Raw genomic sequence first — 24,021 nt, forward strand, 5'->3', positions numbered from 1 at the left:
TCCCTATAGAAGCAATCTCTCCTGTTAACAAGTACAGTCCAGGCTGAAAAAAATTCTACCCCTTGAGCCTTGCACAATCCCTCCAGGGCCGAATTGATCGACAAGGCTCTCATCATATACTCCCTCCTATCGTGTCTGGGCAGAATTGCAGACACTTTCAAATTCAACCCTAATTCACGGCTTTTTTTCAACAGTGACCTGGACTTGCTAATGTCGGATAGACGTGCGGAAATTTGCCTTTAGCCACGGGTAGTTGGTTGGTGGAACAGACTTCCATCCCTTGTCGTGGAAGTTGATAGCCTAAATAAGTTTAGGGCTCATCTGGACAGGTATTTCGAATGAACAGAGGAGTGAAGTGGAAGTGGTTTTTTTTTTTTTTTTTTTTGTCTGATGCTGCATAAGCTTGCTTTCTTGCATCAAATGCCTCTACTAATGCTAATGCCAAGATATCATCTTTAGAAAGGAGCATAAGAAGAAGACCTGTATGTGTGTATCGGTAAATGTGTACACCAGAATGGTTGCCAAAAATTCTTAGTGTGTGTGTGTGTTGTACTCCCAGTTTAGAAGGTTCTGGGAGTTCTTAAGAGAGAGAGAGAGAGAGAGAGAGAGAGAGATTGGATGGCAGCAGAGAAGATGAGCCATTTTGGCAAAGTCTCGGGTGGTCATCATCATCATCAGCTATTTTCAATCCACTGCAGGATGAAGTTCTCTCCAGAAACTTTCCAATTCCTTCTGTTTTGTGCAATGGCCATCCATTTACTACCCACAATCTCATGAATTTCATCTGTCCATCTCCGTTATTGTCTTCCAGATTTTCTTCTAGCTTCTCTTGGGTACCATTCTGTTATTTTCTTAGTCCATCTGTCATCATGTCTTTGAGCTATGTGTTCTGCCCAAGACCATTTTAGGCTTGGGTGGTACATTCCACTAACAATAAGCTGGATTGTGAGATCAGCTGTATTTCTTTATCAGATGTGTTTTAAACTTCCAAATTGGGAAATTCTGAATTGTTTAAGTTGAGGTGCTTAAAGATGGGGTGATCTAGCTTACCTGCACAGAGGTGCTTGTTACTGGATTGGCAGTGGAACCAGTTGATAACCTGTAGAATATTTTGCTTCAAATTTCACACAGAATAGTGTCGTAACATTCATACTTCCTAAATCATAACTGCATATGCAAGGTTGCTTTTCAACTGCTGTATTTTTATTTTTTAGGAAGAAGAAGCTCATTTCATGAGGCTTGTAAGTATACTCCGTGACATCCTGCTTTGTGATTCAAAATCAAAAGAAAAGAAAGAGGAACTTCAAAGGTTAGTTCAGATGTACAGTCAAACGTGGTTAATGCATCATTGAGGGGACTGCAGTATTTTTGACATTAAAACTGAGCGATACTCACTTATAATATGTCAACTTTTTCTAAATTATGCTGATATTAGTAGAAATTTAATAAAATTTAATTAACTGATAAAGTGCATGCATATCACATAATTATGACTCCATTTATATAAACAGTTTCAATTTTATGAGCATTATTTACTTAGATAAATACATTCAGCCACAGATTTATATACATGCAATATTATTCATATAATATATTGAATATTTTAGTATATATTATCTAACAGAACTAATCTGATATATATATATGTATAACTAATATTAAAAATAAAATCAAAACTAAAGCCAGTAGCATGGCAAAAGTGTTGAACAAAAATAATAAATTAAACATAATAATTAAATTGACAGGGAGAGAGAAGAAAAGGTAACAAGAGTAAAATTGTAGTAGAAACTCTCCAAATAATTTAGAAAATCCAATTAAGAATCATAAAAATCCATTTAATTTTAATACCAATTACATAAAATTTAATGGCAATCCCCCCCCTTGTGAGGTGCCAGGTCCAAATTGTGTGAAATATCACAAATAGAGACTAAACTTTATATATATATATATATATATATATATATATATTTTTTTTTTTTTTTTTTTTGTTTGTTTGTTTGTTTGTTTGTTTCCAAACCTGAAACATTTGTCAAGGTCATGTTAAATTTTTGCAGTTTGTGAAATGATATTTATGAAAGTGATCCTAAAGCTTGGCTGCTTGAAGTGCTTCACTGATAAGTCTTTTCATCTTCAGCTTGCTCACTCTTCGTCTTCACTTTGTAAATAATGCCTTATCTGTTAAAATTTGCAGTGTAATTATGTTGTCATCACTGTAGGATAAACTTCTCAATCATACTAATTTAAATCCATGTGATTTGTTTCACAAATCTATTCTGATAAAGGCTTCTTCCTAGTTAATATCAGTTTCAAGAGAATCAGTCCTAGGAGTTTCTGTACTAAATTCCACGTAATGAAACGCATTGCAGATGATCTTCTCAGATACTCTGTTCCATGCCCTTTCTACATTTTCTATTCTATCTAGTAATGCTATTGTACAATTTTTCTTTCTTTCAAGATGAGTAGTAATTAAGAAAAATCAGTTTTTGAAAATATTTGACATTTCATACAACCACTTGAGCTATTGGTGTTGTAAGTTGCTTGTATTCGTTGGAAGAAAAAGACAGTTTATGTTTTTTGATCATGTCTTCATAACTTTTGAGTCTGTCAACAGCTAATTTAAAAATGAGTCCTTTCTCATCCAGATTAAAAGTCTTTATCTGTGTATCCTTTGCACACTATGGGCCATACTAAATTTTACCACTGCAGAACAGTTGTATTGTTCAGATCTTTTGCTTCACTTGTAACTTTTTTTAAAACATATATTATGACACAACTTAACGTTGTTTAATCTGTCGAACACACAAAGTTCTGTAACAAATAATTTGGCAACATGTTTGAATTTATTCATTAAAAGTATTCCACTTAAAGGGATATTTTCACTCTGCTGTTTAAATCACTTTTAATGCCAATTTGAACAGTCTGATGCCAACGAGTTGGCATCAGACTGTTCAAATTAATTCTTGCTTCCATTTTGCTACATGTATTTTCATGTAACTCCATAAATTATTTTGTTTTGAATTACAAATTGTGTGTGCTGTTGAATTTGATAAGTGAAATTCAGAAGCAACAACACATTTCTTCCCATTTTTATGTATTTCTCTAATAACTTTCATTTTATTCTCAATGCTTAAAACTTATGATTTAAAAAAATATAAAACATGGTTGCACCACATGATAGAGTTTTAGATTTTTATTGAAGTGAATCGCATCAATTTATGTTTAATATTTTGATGATGCTTTGAGAGTCAACTGAACCCTGTCACCAGGTCTATAGGGGTAGTTAAAACATGAACCAAAGAAGTCAAATTAGCAATTGTAAGGTTACAACAGGATTGCATTATGAAGTTACAATTTTTTAAATTAAATTTAATACAATATTGGCATTCTGATGATTAAGTTAAGATAAATTACTTTAAATTAAATTCTTTACAAAATTACAAAGAATAATTTACGAGAAATTGTCTTCCAGCCACAAGCATGGAAGAAAATGCTCCCTTTTGCACTTAAAACTTAGTTTTAAAAATGGACATTTTTCAAGGCATGTAGTATTAGTTTTGGCAACATGATGTAAGGAAGCAAAGCTTATGCAGCATCAGCCAAAAAGATAAAATTACTTGCTTCATTTGCCAATTCCATACAATAATTTGTCCAGACCTTTCTTAAAAATTATTAAAACTGCCCACTTCCACAGTGGAAGGTGGAAGTTTAGTGTAAGTATCAGATGAAAGGAAACAAGCCTATGCTGCAACAAAAAAAAAAAAAAAAAAAAAAACCCCACTTCCCACATTACATGGCCATACACTATAATAATCTACCCAATTCTTTTCTGAATTTTTTTCTCCTTATCCATTACAGTTCTTCCCCAAAATTTTTCATTATTGTACTGTACATTGTAACGACCGTGTCTTAATGTTTGCAATAGAATGGTGCAAACTGACTGGAATTCAAAATGAAATCAGTTGTGTTGATACTAAATGCTCATGAGTTTACTTTTCAAGAGCACTCCAAATCCCATATAAAAAAAAAATAATAATAAAAAGAAAAAAATAAATCTGTCCTTGATCCTGAAAAATAAACTTTCCAGAGTCAGTTTCTTCTAGCAGATGTGCTTCCATAATGAGGCATTGTTTACAGAGAAACTAATTTGCAGCACAGTACTAAAAAGCAACAAGAAATGTCTTAGTTGCATAATCAGAGCCTTCCATGTACACATATTACATCAATAAGTGTGATGTCACATCAACTGTGCCTGTAGGTTTTGTGATCTTCTACATAAAGGTATGTAGAAGCTGCAGTGTAAACCACTGTCTACTTCTAATTTAATTATTTCTGCTCTTTCAAAAGAGCAGAAATAATTAAATTAGAAATAGATAGTGGTTCTTAATGTGAATTTTAATGTAGTACCACTGTGTGAAGTGCAAAATATGAATGTAAAAAGGTGAGCGGGTTCAGCTTATAATAGCAAATACGTATTGCTGGTCACGTAGCTGGAAAGTTTTTATTTTTTTATTTATTTTTTTTATTATTATTATTCTTTTTTTGTTATTGTTGCCAAGTTTGTAACTTGGAATTGACATTATAACTAGACTTTAGATTATATGCATTTGTATATTTGCATATGCAAATGCATATTGTAGTCATTGTAGTTGTTAGTGCACATAAATACATATAGTATAAATATTACAGGCAAGACCACATATTCCTTAACTTGATCATTTTTTCAAATGTTGATCTTCGGAACTACGTAACAAGTCACCACATTGCAATTAAATTAGTGAAGAGTAATTTTTCACTGAGCCTGGAAAAGTTTCTCAAATTGACGTAGGAAATGTTTTAGTAGTATTTTGCTGTTCATTCTCATGCTACCGACTACATCAGAAATGCTTTCGTTAAACGTGCCAAAAATTAAATCTATAACAAAACTTCGTATGGAATTGTGGATTGCCAACCACGGAAAAGTTTTTACTGCAGATGGCATTATTGTGCTCTGCATTGTTTGCAAAAGGAACAAGAAAATATTCCAGATTGACCATTGCAAAATTCCAGATCGATCATTATGACCAAGCAAAGGAAAAGCAAGGCAAAAATTTCCAGAGTAATCACTTTTAACCAAGCTGTGTACTTCAAAAGAAGAGAAAAGCAATTTTTCAAAGGATTTGTGCTCGCTCTTGAAAGGAGCAATATCCTGGAAAGCAGTAATATCCCTAGAAAAGGATATTGCTGCTTTCCAGGGCAATATCCCTTTAACTTATTGAAATAAATTAAACAGTCGAGTCTTCAAGCAATTTTTGAAAAAATATTGAATAAAACAAAATATTCCAGGCGAATCTACCTTGAGAAAGAATTACCTTAACACTGTTTATGTTGACATTATTTGCAAAATTTGTCAAGATATTAGAGAAAACTACATTTAAATGTCCATCAATGAAATGACAGAAGTTAGTCACTGCTATATTATACATTTGTAATAGCCTAAATAAATTAAGTTTGAGCTGGACAAGTATTTGGAATGAATGGAGGGGTGTAATGGGAGCATTTTTTTTTTTTTTTTTTTGGCTGATGCTGCATAAGCTTGCTTTCTTGCATCGTATGCCTCTACTAATGCTAATTTTATATGTGGAAAATTAGACCAGGAATCATTTACTTGCTTGTAAGTAAATATTTACTTACAAGTAAATATTTAGTGGGTCTGTAAGTCTGTTTAGTAATTACTTGCTTAGGAATAGGTGAATTACTTTGTAATAGCAAGATTTTGTAAAAAAATTTTTATTAATTTGTTCCTTTTGTAGTAAAATCAATATAAACTAATATAAATAGAATTTACCGAGATTCTTTGCGGTTATTATTTCCGGAATCGACCCATAGCAAAAGAGTCTGCATTTTTGTTAGTGACGCTTCTTCTTATATGGTAAAAGCTGCTTCTGTGTTACAAGTTTTCTATCCAAATCTGATATGACAAATCGGGATAAAATTTTTAATTTCGAGTCAAAAACCACCCCTAAGTATTTTAGTTCTGATACAATTTTTTCATTAATATTAATTTGAGAGGGTTTCATTAGGTTTCCATTTAAAAGTATGGATTTAGTTTAGTTTTGTCAGGTGATATTCTGAGCATGTGCATTTGTGCCCACTCCTGCAGTTGTGAGGGTGGCATTAGTTCTTTGCTCTGCAACCACTCTTTGTGTTTCTTCTTACAAGGAGAATCAAACTGTCTGCAAAGATTAGTCTTTCCGCCGGGCCCAGATCCAAGGCCAGAAATTTATCCAGAACAATGTTCCAGAAGAAAGGGCCAAGGATTGAACCCTGAGGGCAACCTTTATCCACAGGACATGTTAATTCCTGCAACCTTGTGCATACTGAGACACTTCTGTCACTAAGGTAGCTGTTAATTACCTTGTAGAAGTTTTTTGGGACATTTGTCTGGCAAAGTCTCCTAAGGACACTATGCCACCAGAGTGAGTCAAATGCCCCAGCAAAGTCTATAGCGATTGCCACCATGTACTTTTGCCTCTGTTGTTTTCAGCTGTTATCAGTAGGTGGTGCATCGCATCCTCTGTAGAGTTGCCCTGCTTAAAACCATACTGATTGTTTGAATGTAATCCTGCTTCTGTGTAGTATTGAGATAATCTGTTATATATTAATTTTTAATATATTTTCCCTAGTACAGGGAGTATGGCTATTGGTCTATATCAGGGGTGGCCAACTTAATTTGTGATGCGATCTACTTTTTTTCTTCAAAATGTGCCGCGATCTACCATCTCAAGAATTTCATTGCACATGGTTAAAAAAGTTAATCAACACATTGAAATATGTTGTTTATAAATTTTAAAATTAAATACAATTAAGAATTTTTATTTAAATTCATACGTATTTAAATTTTTAATTTATGTGCAGTTTGTGACTTCATGTCATCTTCCAAGCTTTCAAAATCGTGGATATATTGTGATAAGGCCAACCGTAAAGAATCTTCTGTATGCAAGTCTGTAAGAGTAGGGCGATTCTGTATCTTTGTTTGTTTCAAATACGAAAAGGCCGATTTACATAGATATGTGGAACGAAAACAGGAATTTAAAAGTTCACTGCATTTTTTTACATTTGGGTACTTTTCTCGGCAAACGTAATGCCAAAAGTCCTTTTTTGATGATCTGGCTTTTAGGAAGATATTGTTTTGCAACGTAATAATTTCATTTTCAAGTAATATTTTCTGCAATTTGTTTCATATCTAAGTCGACATTAAATATATTGAATAATGTCTTCAATTGTTTTAAAATCACTGAATCTGGTTTCAAAATCATCCACAACTTTTTCAATTTCAGAAACATTTCTCACTATTAAATTCAAAAACAGATTTTTGCAAATGACCTTGCATATTTGCAAAATGATTGATTTCCCCCCCCCCCTTCTTTGAAATCGTTAGTCATTGCCAAAAATTGATATCTATATGCAGAAACACTACTAATCATGTCAACCACATTTTTATTTTTTCCTTCTAATTCCAAATTCAGATCACTTAATTTACTGGTAAAATCTGCCAAAAAATCCAGATCACACAACCACTCCGTATCTTGTAGTTGCTCATAATCATCACCCTTTGATCAACAAATTTTTTAATTTCATTTAGCAAATTTTGAAATCTCTGTAGAAACTTACTCCAACTCATCCACCTCACGTCTGTGTTGTAATATCAGATCTGGTTCATTTTCATCGAGTTGCATTTTGAAAAGTCTCCTTTTAAGAGATTGTCCTCTGATGGAATTCAAGATTTTGAAAGCTATGTCCATAACACTTTTAGTGTTTAATCTTTTGCTGGCTAACTCTTGTTGGTGGATGATACAGTGGTAACTCAAAAAATCTGGGAATTCATCATCCTTTTGGCACAATGCGATGAATCCGTTAAGATGCCCCGTCATTGCTTTAGCTCCATCTGTTGTTATTGATACGAGCTTAAATGGTGGTAATTTTATTTTTTCTAAGGTCACTATTAGATGAAAAATCCGATTGGTATTTACCATAGAGTGCGTTGAAGTGCCTTTCTAAATTTCCTTTTTTGGGTATAACCACGGAAGCATTGCAAATCAAACGACAACATTTTTCTTTTATCATTGCAAAAAAGTATTCTAGTTCCGACTCTTGATGAAAATGATACGTTTCTCTTTTTTGTAGTATTCATTTTAAATCAAAGGGTATTAAATTAACGTATAAGTACTGGCCAGTTATTAATATTAAGTAAGCTAAATAAGAATTTGACACATACGCTATGCTCTCCACAGACTTAAGTGAAAATTCATGCAGCATAAATGCTGCATGAATTTTCGCTAGACAAGCCTAAGGGCTGCGCAGTGGCAAGAGTAGTCATGTGGTTCAGCGGATTTGTAATAAGCCTATGAAGTTGGGCGCATAATAATAATAACATTTAGATTTTGACTAATCTATTTTTTATATATATTTCAAATTCATCGTGATCGACCAAAATTAAATCCATGATCGACCTTTTGGCCATGCCTAGTCTATATGATATAGTATCGTTAGTGAGTTTCTCAGAGTTTTTAAAAGTTAGTCTTAAAACAGCTTTTTTCCTTATTTTGGGGAATATTCCCTCTATCATACAGTTGTTATACAAGTCTATTAATTTGTTAGGTGCTATTTTTGTTAGTTTTTTGATTATTTCAACGTCTAAGAGATCATAACCAGGGCATTTATTGTTCTTGGTTTTAATTAGTGCTATTTCTAATTTTACAATAGTAAACAGAGGTTCTACACCGATGAGCCAAAACATTATGACCACCTACCTAATATGATGTTGGTGCAGCCAAAACAGCTCGTATCCGGTGAGGCATGGACGCTACAAGATTTCTAAATATGTCTTGTGATATCTGTAAGGTCCGTGGTTGAGATGCCGCAGATAGGAGTTGCTGTTCCAACACAAACCACAGATGCTCGATGGGATTGATGTCTGGGGAATTTGGAGGTCAGGACAATACCAGGAAGTCTTCCTCCTCATGTTCTGCGAACCAGTCTCGAACAATCTGGGTGTTGTGGCATGGCCGCATTATCCTGCTGAAAGACAGCACCGCCAGAGCGAAAGACCGTTACCACGAAAGGGTGTACCTGGTCAGCAATGATGTTTAGTTAGGTGGTAGATGTCAGAGTGCCTGGTACATTGATGACTGGACCCAGGGTATCCCAGCAGAACATCACCCAAAGCATGACACCGCTGCCTCTGGCTTGTTTTCGTCTCACGGTGCATCCAGGCACCATCACTTTACCACATAAACAACGCACACGTATTCAGTAGTCCACGTGGTGCAACAGGAAACATGATTCATCGGACCAGATGACCTTCTTCCAATCACTCAAGGTCCAGTTTCAATGCCCATTGTAGGCACTGTCACTGGTGAACCATGGCTAGCGTGGGCACTCGGAGTGGCCTGCGGCTACACAGCCCCATTTTCAGAAGGGATCGATGTATTGTGTGTTGTGACACATTACTCCCATCACCAGCATTCCAATTACTGCCGAGTGCCATCCGGGAGAGCCTTCGCTCACCTCGAGCATCGATGAGCCATAGCCTTCCAATACCTTGCCGGTAATTCGTAGGTTTCCCCTCCTTGGACCACTTTCAGTAGGTACTAACCATGGCCGACCGTGGGAATCCCACCAGCCGTGCCGTTTCAGATATTCTCTGACCTAGTCGTCTGGCCATTACAATTTGGCCTTTGTCAAACTCACTTAAGTCCGCTACCTTTCCCATCTGAAGAACAAGAGTAACACTGATTAGTGGAGCCAGTATCAGGTGTTTTTATACCGTGTCCCAACCCACACACCCGCACGGTGGAGTTCACCTGCAGTTGCTTCGATTTGCATAACAACTCGCTGGTCATAATGTTTTGGCTCATCGGTGTATATTGGTATTGTCATGATCAGTATTTTCTTTCATGATGTCAATCTGGGTAGGGGTATAGTCTCCCAGACTCAGTCTGGATAATACTGTCTAAGGTGTTGTTCAGACTGCCCAACACAAGGTTGGGGTTCCATCCAGTTGGCAGTTGTTTCTATAACATTTCCTCTTGGCAGCTTGTTGGTCACTATTCTGTAGACAACTCCCCAAGGGTCATTGTTTCCAGTAGGTCCCACAAAGGATTCTTTTTTTTCTTATCCCTAATGAGGGCTGTATACTGATTCCTGAGCATTCTATATGATTCTCAGTGCATCCACCTCATTTTGTGGCCAGAGTGCTCTGGCTCTTTGAAAGTGTCTTCTTGCCTGGTGCACCCTTCTGCTGAGTCTAGTCAGTTCAGGGGACTACCTGCTTCCTGGGTTTTTCCTAGGGATAGACAAGTTTGATGTTTTAGTAATGTCAGACATAGTCTGCATAAATGTTGGGCTATAATTGTTGTTTGATCTAGATCATTCATTACCCTGTTTCTGCAGCTCAGCTGTTGTGAGTTCAGTGAAGAAGAAGAAAGAAAGAGTTTGCTTTCTTTAGATTATATCTTTTAACATCTAATAGAGACTGTCGAGCTGTTTGTTGTTGTCTGTTTAACTTAAAAGTTATTGCTCTGTGATCTGATGTGGTCCAGGCTGGCTGGACACACCAGTCTGAGATTCTGTGTGCCATTGAATTTGTGAAAAGAGTGACATCAATATCACTCTCCCACATAGTACTGCTAAAAGTAGGCTGGTTTAAAACCTGGAATTAGCATTAGCATTAGTAGAGGCATTTGATGCAAGAAAGCAAGCTTATGCAGCATCAGCCAAAAAAAAAAAAAAAAAAACCCACTTCCACTTCACCCCTCTGTTCGTTCAAAATACCTGTCCAGCTGAGCCTTAAACTTATTTAGGCTTTCAACCTCCACCACAAGGGATGGCAGTCTGTTCCACCAACCAACCACCCGCTGGCTAAAGGCAAATTTCCACACGTCTATCCTACATCTGTCTTTCCTCAATTTGAATTTATGCCCTCTCAGGTGATTTTTCTGAGCTAGAGGAAGAATCCCATCAGCATTGAGCATGCTTAAACCATTCAAGGCTTTATACACCTCTATCAGATCACCTCGCTGGTGCCTAGTCTCCAGACACTGTAATTTGCAAAACTTAAGCCTTTCTTCGTAAGAGCACCCCTTTGTTCCATTCACTAATCTTGTTGCCCTTCTCTGTACTCGTTCCAGCAGCTCTACATCCTTCTTGAAATGAGGCCTCCAGACCTGTATACAGTACTCTAGGTGTGGCCTGACCATTGCCTTATACAATGGAATAATCACCTCCTTATCCCTGCTGGAAAAATTCCTGTATATCATTGACAATACTCCATGAGCTACTCTTGCAGCCCGTCTGCACTGCTCAGAGAACTTCATATCTGCCTGCACAACCACCCCCGGCCGACCGGGCTAGCCGAGTGGGTAAAGTACCTGCCCGGCAACCCAAAGGTCGCGGGTTCGATTCCCGCCTCGGGCTTGGATCAAAGTACTGCAAAAACCTTGGGAGGTGCAATATGGCCACAGAAGCCGATGCGCCAACAACTACCAAATCAAAAATCAATCAACCACCCCCAAGTCCCTTTCATTCTCTACCACTGTCAGTGTAGTACCACAGAGTTGATACGTTGCTCTGGGGTTGCTGTTTCCCATGTGTAGTACTTTACATTTGTCAATGTTAAACTTCATTTGCCACCTCTCAGCCCATCTGCTCAACCTTTCCAGATCCTGTTGCAGCAGCATAGTGTCAGTAGTGTCCTTGACAACCCTGCCAACCTTTGTATCATCTGCAAACTTGGACATTAAGCTTGATATACCATCATCAATATCATTTATAAATACAGAAAACAATAATGGACCCAACACTGAGCCCTGAGGGACTCCACTAATAACATTAGTCCACGATGAGCAGTGTCCATTGATTACCACTCTCTGTCTTCTCCCCCTCAACCACCCCTTTATCCATAGCAGCAATTTGCCTCCAATGTCACACTGCTCCAATTTGTGTAGCAGTCTTCCATGTGCAACAGTATCAAAAGCCTTTCTAAGATCCAAGTATATAATATCAAAGTTATTCCCTGCATCCAGTTCTTTTGTGACTGCATCATAGTATCCAATCAAGTTGATCAGGCAAGACTTCCCCTTAACAAAACCATGAATGTGGAGGTGTCTATATATATTCTGTTAAGGTTTGGTCATTGTGTGTGCTGCTCTGTCTTCTGTACAGCTGTGCTTTAAGGGTGACCTGCAGTTGACATCAGCATACACTATTATATTAGAATTTGGCAGCTCTGCTGCCAAATTCTAATATAATAGTGTATGTAACTCTTTTTAAGTATTCTAGTAAGTATGCTAGGATTTATATCTTCACCTGGTCTATTGTACATGGAAATAATATAAAACTGTCCTGTAGCACTGGTGATATGTGCAAACACTGCCACTGAGGAGCAGAGGCAACCCACCTTTGTAACAGTAAGGTCAGTAATTTTTACAATTATTGCAGTAGAGGTGTATTCTATGATCTTATAGCTTCTTGAACTCTATCCATATGTGTGCATGTGTGGGGTTCTTGGGGTTCTCAAATTAGAGTAAAATGATATAGATATCTTGGCGTACCAAGATATCTATATCATTTTACTCTAATTTGAGTTTGATTTGATCAACGATTGTACATGCATGCTCTTTGAGCATTCAATTGGATGAAGTTTGGAGCCCTGGTCACATTTATATTCCCAGTCTGATCCATAATTGGTTCTAGATTGGATTAATTTAATACTTTTGATAACAGGGGCATTTCACATCCCTGATACTGTGTAAATGGTCAGACAGCCTGGCTGACTTGTAAGTAGCATATTTTGGCTGCTGATACTTATTTTGACAATTGTTGTAGTCATGGCCAGTGACTGCACAGTTGTCACAGACAGGAGTTTTCTGGCTGCAGTTCCCTGGCAGTGTGTCCATACTTGTGACAGCTATAACAATTTTGTACAGGGAAGTGCTCCCTGAAACTATGGCTAGTCCAGCCTGCATAGGTTCTCTGTTGTCCTTTCTTTTTGCCATATTTTAGGGGAAATCTCAGCTATTATATTCAGCTGGCCAGTTTTTCTACTTTTGGTATCCCTCTTTAGTTGAAATTGTTCTGCAAATTCTTAAATTGTCATATTTCTGAAATTTTTATATTGGAAGTCAGTCATGAGCTCTCTTTCAGGGGTACTTTCCACAGTATCAAAAATAATGATATTGGGATTTCTCCCCTTGGGCTTCTCAGGTTGTAATCCCAGGTTTTTGACTTCTGGGTGATTTTTCTATTTTTTGTGGGTCCTCTTTGGTGACTACCTCTATTAAAACTCCATCGTCTCTCTAACTTTCCTGATGTTATTAACCTCGATTTCTTTTAGATGATTGACTTGGCACATTATGCCCTTAGCTGCCAATGTGCCATTAAAAACCAAATCAATCAATCTTTTAGATGAGGTCTTAACTTTGTTAAGACCTCATCTAAAAGATTATGATAGTGTCATTATGATAGTGTCTTTTACTGCCTCATTTGTTTTAAGGGTGGAATATGGCTTAGCCTTTAGAATAACTATATTTGTTTCCTTAGTCTTGGGCATTTTGTTTGTTTTGTTATTTGGCTGTCTAAGTTGTGGTGTCCCACTTTTGTTGGCCCTTGCTAGCTGTGCATAACTTAAAGTATTCATATCTTTGTAATTGTTATTTTTCTCCTTTATTGATTCAACTTTTGTTCTTAAGACTATTTTCAGTGTTTACTTCTATTAATCTCTGGTCTAAGACAGACCAACGGTTCACTGTCTGCAACCTTAATGCAGATGAGATCCTGTTGGTCTAATTATGCATATAGTCTCACTTCTTTTATTTGCTTAATTGGCCTGGGTCTTCTATTTTCTTGTCTTGTCCTTATTTTCTTTACTTTCTTGCTGATTTTTTCGTTTCTGGCCTTTTTTTTACTAAGGGAGCCTGGGGTGCAAGTTTCTAAGTCATCATTCTTATTATTTTCCTGATTATTGGGGGTTCTTTCTCTAAGTTCTCCCCTCAAACTCAGGGAGGTCATTTGATTCTATGTCAAGGTCGGTGTTACCTTGTTTTTGAGTTTTTTTTTTTTTTTCACTTAAATCTTGGTCCTTGCTTGCCATCCTTTTATTATATTGTTGTTCAAGTCTGGGGAAGTAATTTGATATGTTATTAAAAGTGTGGGCCTATTAGAGCTATATAACTTTTCCATTATGGCAGGAAAAGCGGAAATCTCATTCTTTGTTTAGACGGAAACAAAGAAAGGTCTGTTAAATATCAAAATTTGTCAGTTTCTCGATTATATTTAAGGTTCTCATCATTGAAAACACCTTTGAAATTATTTTTTTTATCACAAAATACATAGTATTTTCCAATTTCTGAGCTATCTGAAAATCGAAGGTCGCACCAATACAATTGCCACGAAGATCGTTGTATCGACCACATTAGCATTAGTTGAGGCATTTGATGCAAGAAAGCAAGGTTATGCAGCATCAGCCAAAAAAAAAAAAAAAAAAAAACCCACTTCCACTTCACCCCTCTGTTCGTTCAAAATACCTGTCCAGCTGAGCCTTAAATTTATTTAGGCTATCAACTTCCACGATAAGGGATGGAAGTCTGTTCCACCAACCAACTACCTGCTGCCTAAAGGCAAATTTCCGCACATCTATCCTACATCTGTCTTTTCTCAATTTGAATTTATGCCCTCTCAGGTGATTATTCTGAGCAAGAGGAAGAATCCCATCAGCATTGAGCATGCTCAAACCATTCAAGGCTTTATACACCTCAGATCACCTCGCTGGTGCCTAGTCTCCAGACACTGTAATTTGCAAAACTTAAGCCTTTCTTCATAAGAGCACCCCTTTGTTCCATTCACTAATCTTGTTGCCCTTCTCTGTACTCGTTCCAACAGCTCTACATCCTTCTTGAAATGAGGCCTCCAGACCTGTATACAGTACTCTAGGTGTGGCCTGACCATTGCCTTATACAAGGGAATAATCACCTCCTTATCCCTGCTAGAAAAATTCTTATATATCATTGACAATACACCATGAGCTACTCTTGCAGCCCGTCTGCACTGCTCAGAGAACTTCATATCTGCCTGCACAACCACCCCCAGGTCCCGTTCATTCTCTACCACTGTCAGTGTAGTACCACAGAGTTGATACGTTGCTCTGGGGGGTTGCTGTTTCCCATATGTAGTACTTTACATTTGTCAATGTTAAACTTCATTTGTCACCTCTCAGCCCATCTGCTCAACCTTTCCAGATCCTGTTGCAGCAGCATAGTGTCAGTAGTGTCCTTGACAACCCTGCCAACCTTTGTATCATCTGCAAACTTGGACATTAAGCTTGATATACCATCATCAATATCATTTATAAATACAAAAAACAGTAATGGACCCAACACAGAACCCTGAAGGACTCCACTAATAACATTAGTCCACGATGAGCAGTGTCCATAGATTACCACTCATTGTCTTCTCCCCCTCAACCATCCCTTTATCCATAGCAGCAATTTGCCTCCAATGCCACACTGCTCCAATTTGTGCAGCAGTCTTCCATGTGCAACAGTATCAAAAGCCTTTCTAAGATCATAGTATCCAATCAAATTGGTCAGGCAGGACTTCCCCTTAACAAAACCATGCTGTGTCCGAGCTATAACTGAAATCTTGTCTAGATGATCCTGCAGTGCTTCTTTAACCAGTGCCTACATTACGTTTCCTGGAACAGAGGTTAAACTCACAGGTCTATAATTACTTGTGTATCCTCCTTTGTGAATTGGGGTCACATTTGCACATCTGCACTCTGTGGGTACCGCCCCTGAATCCAAGGAAGCTCTCATAATTATGGCTAAGGATTTGCTTACTTCCTTTGCTGCCTCCTTTAATATAATGTATTTATCTTCAACAATTTCTCCTCCACTTTACTCTCAGTTATTACAAGATTCTCTAGCTTACTTCCAGAGTTGAATACACCTCTGGCATTCCCCTCACTGAATAACTCCTCATGTGTGAAGGTCGATACAAACTATTCATTTAGTTTGTTAGCTACCTGAGCAGGATCATCAACGGTTGACCCATCGATATCAAGTGGACCAATCTGATTCATCCCCTTCCTTCTAGAGTTTACATAAGTAAAGAACTCCTTGCTGTTTTTCTTTGCATCCCTTGCCAAAGATTTCTCGTAATCTGCCTTCGCCTGCCTAACCTCTTTTGTAACTTGGTTACAGATCAACTTGTATCTATCATAGGCTTCTGTGTCACATGTTAATTTGTATGTATCCCATGCATTTTTCTTCTCTGCCATATGTCTCATTAGTTCATCTGACATCCATTTAGGCCTAAACCTTGAACAATATTTCTTAGTTGGTATGTAAAGCCTAGTAGCTTCCAAGATAAGTTCTTTGAATGCTTCCTATTTTGAGTTTGCTGTTGGTAACATCATCAGTTGGTCCTACTGTATAGATTTTAAGTACTGTCTCAGACCATCGTAGTTACCTTTACGAAAGCAATAACCCTTCCCTTTACCCCTAATGGTACTTACCACTTTGAGTAAGTCCCACTTCAGCACACTGTGATCACTGCCACCTAGTTGTTCGTTTATCTGCAGATTCTTAATGCATAAAAAATCACTATTAATAATCAAATCAAGAGTATTACTCCCTCTGGTTGCTTCCCAATCGTGCTGATGTAGAAAACAATCATCCAATAAATCAACAAAAGCCTTGCTAGTGTGTGAGTGACCAGCCACAAATTCCAGTCAATATCTGAGAAATTAAAATCCCCCATTATAAGACTCTCTGATGTACTGGCCCATTCTATTTCCCTGTACAGTTTGTTATTATACTCATCAGAGTCATTAGGCCTACAGCACACTCCTACTCTCAATTTTGATCTCCCAATGCTTATGTCACACCAAACTGACTCGACACTGCACTGTCCAGCGATGTCCACTGGCTTCACTTCCTTGGATTTTATGTGTTTCTTAACTAATAGCATAACCCATCCTACCCTTTCTATCCTGTCTATCCTTTCTGTAGACGTTGTACTCCTCAAATTCCAGTTCTGCATTCCTTATATCTGTGTGACACCACGTCTCTGATACCCCAACAATATCTGCCTTTGATGTATTGAGGCAAAATTCACTCAGAAATTGTTAAAACCACAAAACTAATAATATAAATATGCCTACCTGAAGAAATTCACCTTTCCTCATCTGTATTGGTGCAGAAATCCATAGTAAAAGAACTGTAAAATCCAAAATGCAGCATTCTCATTCTGTCTACCTTTTACCTATCAAGCAGATTGTTGCTCCACATGTCCGCTCGCTACTGTGTCTACCCTCGTACCTCCACTTCTTTAGAACAGTGAAAATTCCACCTCCATTCATTTTACTAATCTCTCTCAGAGCCTTATAAACCTCAGTCAGATCACCTTTGAGGTTCCTGGTTGTCAAGCTCTGTAGCCCACATAATCGGAGTCTTTCCTCATACGTTCGTCCTTCTGCTGATCTCACCATTTGAATTACCCATCTTTCAACCCTTTCAAGAAGCTCGGTGTCTTTTTTCATATGAGGTATCCATACTTGAACACATTCCAGTCAATATCTGGGAAATTAAAATCCCCCATTATAAGACTCTCTGATTATTTCAAATAATGTGTGGAAGTTTACCTTTTGCCAGCAGGTGGTTGATTGCCGGAACAAACTTCCATCTGTTATTGTTGGAAATTGATAGCATAAATAAATTGAAGGAAGAACTAGACAAACTGTTGGAGAGAATGAATAGAATGAATGCAAATACAACAGTGTCTCAAGAACTCTTCATTGAGTGAACTACAGAACACACTGCCATCTTGAATTGCATTAAATCATATAGACAAGTACAAGTTCTTTCCAAAAATGTCATATGCACAGATTCATTGTGCAATACAAGCATTACAGCAAAAATGCAGTCTTAGCCATCCAGTCCTAAATGAAATTCAATTCCAGTTGACAGATCTTTTGAGCCTTTTACTGTATTCCAGGATATATGAGCATCTCAGGCAATGAATGTGCTGATCGAATGGTGAAAAACCCAAAAAACTTATATAATTCATCCTATCAGGTTCCCTATGTTGACTATAAATCTGCCATGAAACATACAAACAGCAGAGGTTACACACTTGGCAGAACCAGCTGAATAACAAACTGTTCCAAATCACACATGATCTAAAGCTATTAAGTCAAGTAAATGAATGAACTGTCATGAGAAAGTTGTTCTTGCAAGAAAATTATTGGGCATGCTCATTTAACAAAAGATTAGATCTTAGAAAGGCTTTTGATACTGTTGCACATGGAAGACTGCTGCACAAATTGGAGCAGTGTGGCATTGGAGGCAAATTGTTGCTATGGATAAAGGGATGGTTGAGTGGGAGAAGACAGAGTAGTAATCAATGGACACTGCTCATCGCGACTAATGTTATTGGTGGAGTCCCTCAGGGTTCAGTATTGGGTCCATCGTTATTATCTGTATTTATAAATTATATAGATGATGGTATATCAAGCTTAATGTCCAAGTTGGCAGGGTTGTTAAGGACACTAATGACAGTACGCTGCTGCAACAGGATCTAGAAAAGTTGAGCAGATGGTCTGAGAGGTGGCAAATGAAGTTTAACATTGACAAATGTAAAGTATTACCTATGGAAAGCAGCAACCCCAGAGTGACGTATCAACTCTGTGGTACTACACTGACAGTGGTAGAGAATGAAAGGGACCTGGGGTTGGTTGTGCAGGCAGATATGAAGTTCTCTGAGCAGTGCAGACGGGCTGCAAGAGTAGCTCATGGTGTATTGTCAATGATATATAGGAATTTTTCTAGCAGGGATAAGGAGGTGATTATTCCCTTGTATAAGGCAATGGTCAGGCCACACCTAGAGTCCTGTATACAGGTCTGGAGGCCTCATTTCAAGAAGGATGTAGAGCTATTGGAATGAGTACAGAGAAGGGCAACAAGATTAGTGAATGGAACAAAGGGGTGCTCTTACGAAGAAAGGCTTAAGTTTTGCAAATTACAGTGTCTGGAGACTAGGCACCTGCGAGGTGATCTGATTGAGGTGTATAAAGCCTTGAATGGTTTAAGCATGCTCAATGCTGATGGAATTCTTCCTCTTACTCAGAATAATCATTTGAGAAGGCATAAATTCAAACTGAGAAAAGACAGATGTAGGATAGATGTGTGGAGGTTTGCCTTTAGCCAGCGGGTGGTTGGTTGGTGAAACAGACTTCCATCCTTTGTTGTGGAAGTTGATAGCCTAAATAAATTTAAGGCTCAGCTGGACAGGTACTTGGAATGAACGGAGGGGTGAAATAGCGTGTTTTTTTTTTTTTTTTTTTTTTTGCTGATGCTGAGTAAGCTTGCTTTCTTGCATCATATGCCTCTACTAATGCTAATGCCAAAGATGTGCCTCCACAGGAGGGCGCTGAATCTCTTTAAAAGTTACAGCTGTCAGTTACAGGCTCCGCAAAAACGATAAGTGTTTGCCTTTTATTTACATGATTGTTATTTTATATTGTACTTAATACGTAGTCATATAGTTATAGTTACGCTGGTTATTTTTTATTTTTAATTTAGACAAAGAGTTTTTGTGGATTTTACTTACGATAGGTAAAACCGTTATTTCGTTCCATTTTTGTAGCCATTGTTTTTGGATATAGTGGTAGGGAATTCAAATTTTTTAATTGAGGTAGCTAGGTAGCTCTAACGCATAATTATATAGTAATACGCTTCACTGTTTCTATTTAATAGTTTCTATTCAAATACTATTGACATTTAATTTATTGATTTTATTAATTTAAACTACCATGCCCCAAACTAGAGCAGCAAAGCAACGGGCACAAAGTGGCAGGAGTGCTGTGACTCGGGGGAGAACTGAGGGGGACAATTCTCCAACGCATCACAGCCTAAAAAAATGTGCAACTTGTGAAATGTTTGCCGAACTCTCTGGAACGGAACATGATATTGCCATGGGGGATGTCTTTGTGTGTGCGCGATGTAAGGAGTGTAAGGAAATCAGGCGACAACTCGGCGTTGTTATGGGCCTATATGAGAGTTTGAAGGACAGGGTGGATGCCCTCGAAAGATCTAAATTGAGGGTCCCATCAGGCTCTCAGCTGCCCACATCAACGCCAGAGCTTGCACTTGGTCATCACGCAACACATCGGCAACCCCTAAGGCAGAATGCGCTTGTCCCACAGGAACTAGTAGTTGTTGGTGACTCTATTGTCAGGGAAACGGGGAACATCCTTTGTAAAAAGGATAGGTGGAACAGGACCAGGGTATGTCTGCCAGGGGCAAAGGTTGATGACGTTGTAGAGCGGATATCATCTTTTAAGGGCACAAAAGTTGATATAGTTGTACACGTTGGCACAAATGATATTAAGAGTAGGAGACCGGCCGAATTACTCAACAAGTACAGGTCACTGTTGAAAAAAAGCCGTGAATTAGGGTTGAATTTGAAAGTGTCTGCAATTCTGCCCAGACACGATAGGAGGGAGTACATGATGAGAGCCTTGTCGATCAATTCGGCCCTGGAAAGATTGTGCAAGGCTCAAGGGGTAGAATTTTTTTCAGCCTGGACTGTACTTGTTAACAGGAGAGATTGCTTCTACAGGGATGGGATACACTTAAATAGAAAGGGTGCAAGAATATTTGCTGATGCTATCGAGGCAGTGTTAGGTGGGTCGGAAAACTGCTAGTTTGGGGGGATACAAAGACTAATAGTTTAACAGTAACCGCAGGCAGAGGGGAAGGTGATTCTTGCACAACTTCTATTAGAATAAGAAGCGACCTGGAGCGAGGGGTGTTGGGGGTTTCAGGGACGGATGGCAGTCATCATGGAATAGTTGGGTATATGGGATGTGTTAGGGTAACAAGGAATAGGCATAGGAGCATGTATGCTTGCATGTATACCAATGCTAGAAGTATAGTAAATAAATTTGATGAATTTGAAGTGTTGGTCAAGACATCAAAGGCGGATATTGTTGGGATAGCAGAGACGTGGGAAAGGGAGGGGGTGTTATGCTGTTAATTAAGAAAAACATAAAATCAAAGGAAGTGCACCCAGTTAATATAGATGAACAGTACTCTGTTGAGTCAGTTTGGTGTGAGATAAGCACTGCGAAAGGAAAAATAAGAGTAGGAGTGTGTTATAGGCCTAATGACTTGAATGAGTACAATGAACAATTGTACAGAGAAATAGAGTGGGCCAGTAAATCAGAATGTCTTATAATGGGGGATTTTAACTTCCCAGATATTGACTGGAACTTGTGGGTTGGTCACTCACACACTAGTCAGACTTTTGTGGATTTATTGGATGATTGTTTTCTGCAGCAGCATGTTCGAGAGGCAACCAGAGAAAGTAACACTCTTGATCTGGTTATCAGCAGTGATCATTCATGTATTAAGAATTTGCAGATAAAGGAACCACTAGGTGGCAGTGATCACAGTGTGCTGAAGTGGGATTTACTCAAAGAGGAACTACCATCAGGGGTAAAGGAAAGGGTTTTGCTTCCATAAAGGGGAGTACAGTGGTCTCAGACAGTTTTTAAATTCTGTACAGTGGGATCAACTGACGATGTTACAAACAGTAAATTCTAAGTGGGAAGCATTCAAGGAATTAATCGTGGAAGCTACTAGACTTTATATACCGATTAAGAAATATCGTTCAAGGTTTAGGCCTAAATGGTTATCAAATGAACTAATGAGACTCGTGACAGAGAAGAAAAATGCATGGGATGCATATAAATTATCAGGTGACGCAGAAGCCTGTGTCAGATATAAGCTAGTCTGTAATCAGGTCACAAAGGAGGTTCGGCGGGCGAGGTGGATTACGAGAAATCTTTGGCAAAAGATGCTAAGAAAAACAGCAAGGATTTCTTTACTTATATAAACTCTAAAAGGAAGGGGGTGAATATGATTGGTCCACTTGACATCGATGGTTCGACTGTTGATGATCCTGCTCAGATAGCAAACAAACTGAATGAGTATTTTGCATCTACATTCACACGTGAGGAATTATTACAGTTTGAAAATGGAAGAAGGTTATCAAATTGTAGCAGTGTGCTTAATGATTTTGTAATAACTGAGAGCAAAGTGGAGGAGAAATTGTTGAAGTTAAACATAAGAAAGGCACTTGGGGTGGATGGGATCTATCCAGTTATTTTAAAGGAGGCGGCAAAGCAACTAAGCAAACCCTTAGCCATAATTATGAGAGCATCCTTGGACTCAGGGGAGGTTCCCACGGACTGGAGATGTGCAAATGTGTCCCCAATTCACAAAGGTGGATCAAAGGGTGACACGAGTAATTACAGACCAGTTAGTTTAACTTCTGTTCCGGGTAAAATAATGGAGTCACTGGTTAAAGATGCATTGCAGGATCATCTAGACAAGACTGCAGCAATAATTCAAACACAGCATGGGTTTGTTAAGGGAAAGTCTTGTCTGACAAATTTGATTGGTTATTATGATGTGGTCACAAAGGAACTGGATGCAAAAAATAATTTTGATATCATATACTTGGATTTCAGGAAAGCTTTTGACACTGTTGCGCATGGAAGACTGCTGTACAAATTGGAGCAGAATGGTATTAAGGGTAAGTTGCTACAATGGATAAAAGGATGGTTAAGTGGGAGAAGACAGAGGGTGGTAATCAATGGGTGCTGCTCTTCGTGGACTAATGTTATTAGTGGAGTCCCACAGGGTTCAGTGTTGGGTCCACTGTTGTTTTGTGTATTTATCAATGATATTGATGAAGGTATATCAGGCTTAATGTCGAAGTTTGCAGATGACACAAAGGTTGGCAGGGTTGTTAATGACAGTAATGGCAGTGTGCTACTGCAACAGGATCTAGATAATTTGGGCAGATGGGCTAAGAAGTGGCAACTGAAGTTCAACCTTGACAAATGCAAAGTACTGCATATGGGTAGAAGTAACCCCAGAGAAACGTACCAACTGTGCGGTACTACACTTAAGGTGGTAGAAAATGAAAAAGACCTGGGAGTAATTGTGCAGTCAGATATGAAGTTTTCTGAGCAGTGCAGACAGGCTGCTAGGGCAGGTCATGGGGTTTTGTCAATGATATATAGGAATTTTGCTAGCAGGGAAAAGGAGGTGATTGTCCCTCTGTATAAGGCAATGGTCAGGCCACGCCTTGAGTACTGCGTACAGGTCTGGAGGCCTCATTTTAGGAAGGATGTAGATTTGCTTGAGCGTGTACAGAGAAGAGCAACATGATTGGTGAGGGGAATGAAGGGATTCTCTTACCAAGAGAGGCTTAAGTTCTGCAAATTGCAGTGGCTGGAGACTAGGCACCTGCGCGGTGATCTGATTGAGGTCTATAAGGCCTTGAATGGGTTGAGCACGCTGAATTCTGATGGGATCCTTCCACTTGTTCAGATTACGAACCTACGGGGACATAAGTTCAAATTAAGAAAGGACAGATGTAGAATAGATGTGCGGAAATTTGCCTTTAGCCAGCGGTTGGTTAATTGCTGGAACAAACTTCCATCTGTCGTTGTGGAAGTTGATATGTTAAATAAATTTAAGGAGGAACTGGACAGGCATTTGGAGGGAATGGTGTGATTTTTTTTTTTTTTTTTTGGCTGATGCTGCATAAGCTCCTACACTTGCTTTCTTGCATCATGTGCCACTACTACTACTACTACATCACAGTGTCCTCATTGTTACACCCAAGTTACTGTCAAACACTTATTCATAGAATGTTCCTTTTATCAAATGGCTTGACCGTCTTTAATCTCAATAGGAATATGTAGGACTCTTGCTGACCTTAACGCACCTAATAGGAAAAGATGCAGCTCATGACAAACTGTTCATGTTTCTAAAAATAATAGATCTGTTTAATAGAATATAGTCATTACTACCACTTAATGAAATTATGATATCTTTAATATTAAATGTTTGACACAATAGGGCCTAAGCTGCTGCTATGCTAAAAACTCTTCAAACAACAAGTAACAGC

General features: G+C 38.2%; 1 protein-coding gene across 1 annotated transcript in view; it reads left to right on the forward strand.

Annotated features, from left to right (window-relative positions):
• Positions 1–24,021, forward strand: part of ric8a (ric8 guanine nucleotide exchange factor A) — a 257,931-nt gene that overhangs the window by 180,384 nt on the left and 53,526 nt on the right. The window contains exon 14 of the mRNA XM_090383331.1: positions 1,215–1,309. Within this exon, the coding sequence (XP_090239457.1) occupies positions 1,215–1,309 (95 nt within the window). The remainder of the gene's footprint in view (positions 1–1,214; positions 1,310–24,021) is intronic.

The sequence above is a fragment of the Mastigoproctus giganteus genome, chromosome 10, assembly GCF_048544385.1.
Source record: "Mastigoproctus giganteus isolate SK-2022 chromosome 10, ASM4854438v1, whole genome shotgun sequence".
Classification (NCBI taxonomy): domain Eukaryota; kingdom Metazoa; phylum Arthropoda; class Arachnida; order Uropygi; family Thelyphonidae; genus Mastigoproctus; species Mastigoproctus giganteus.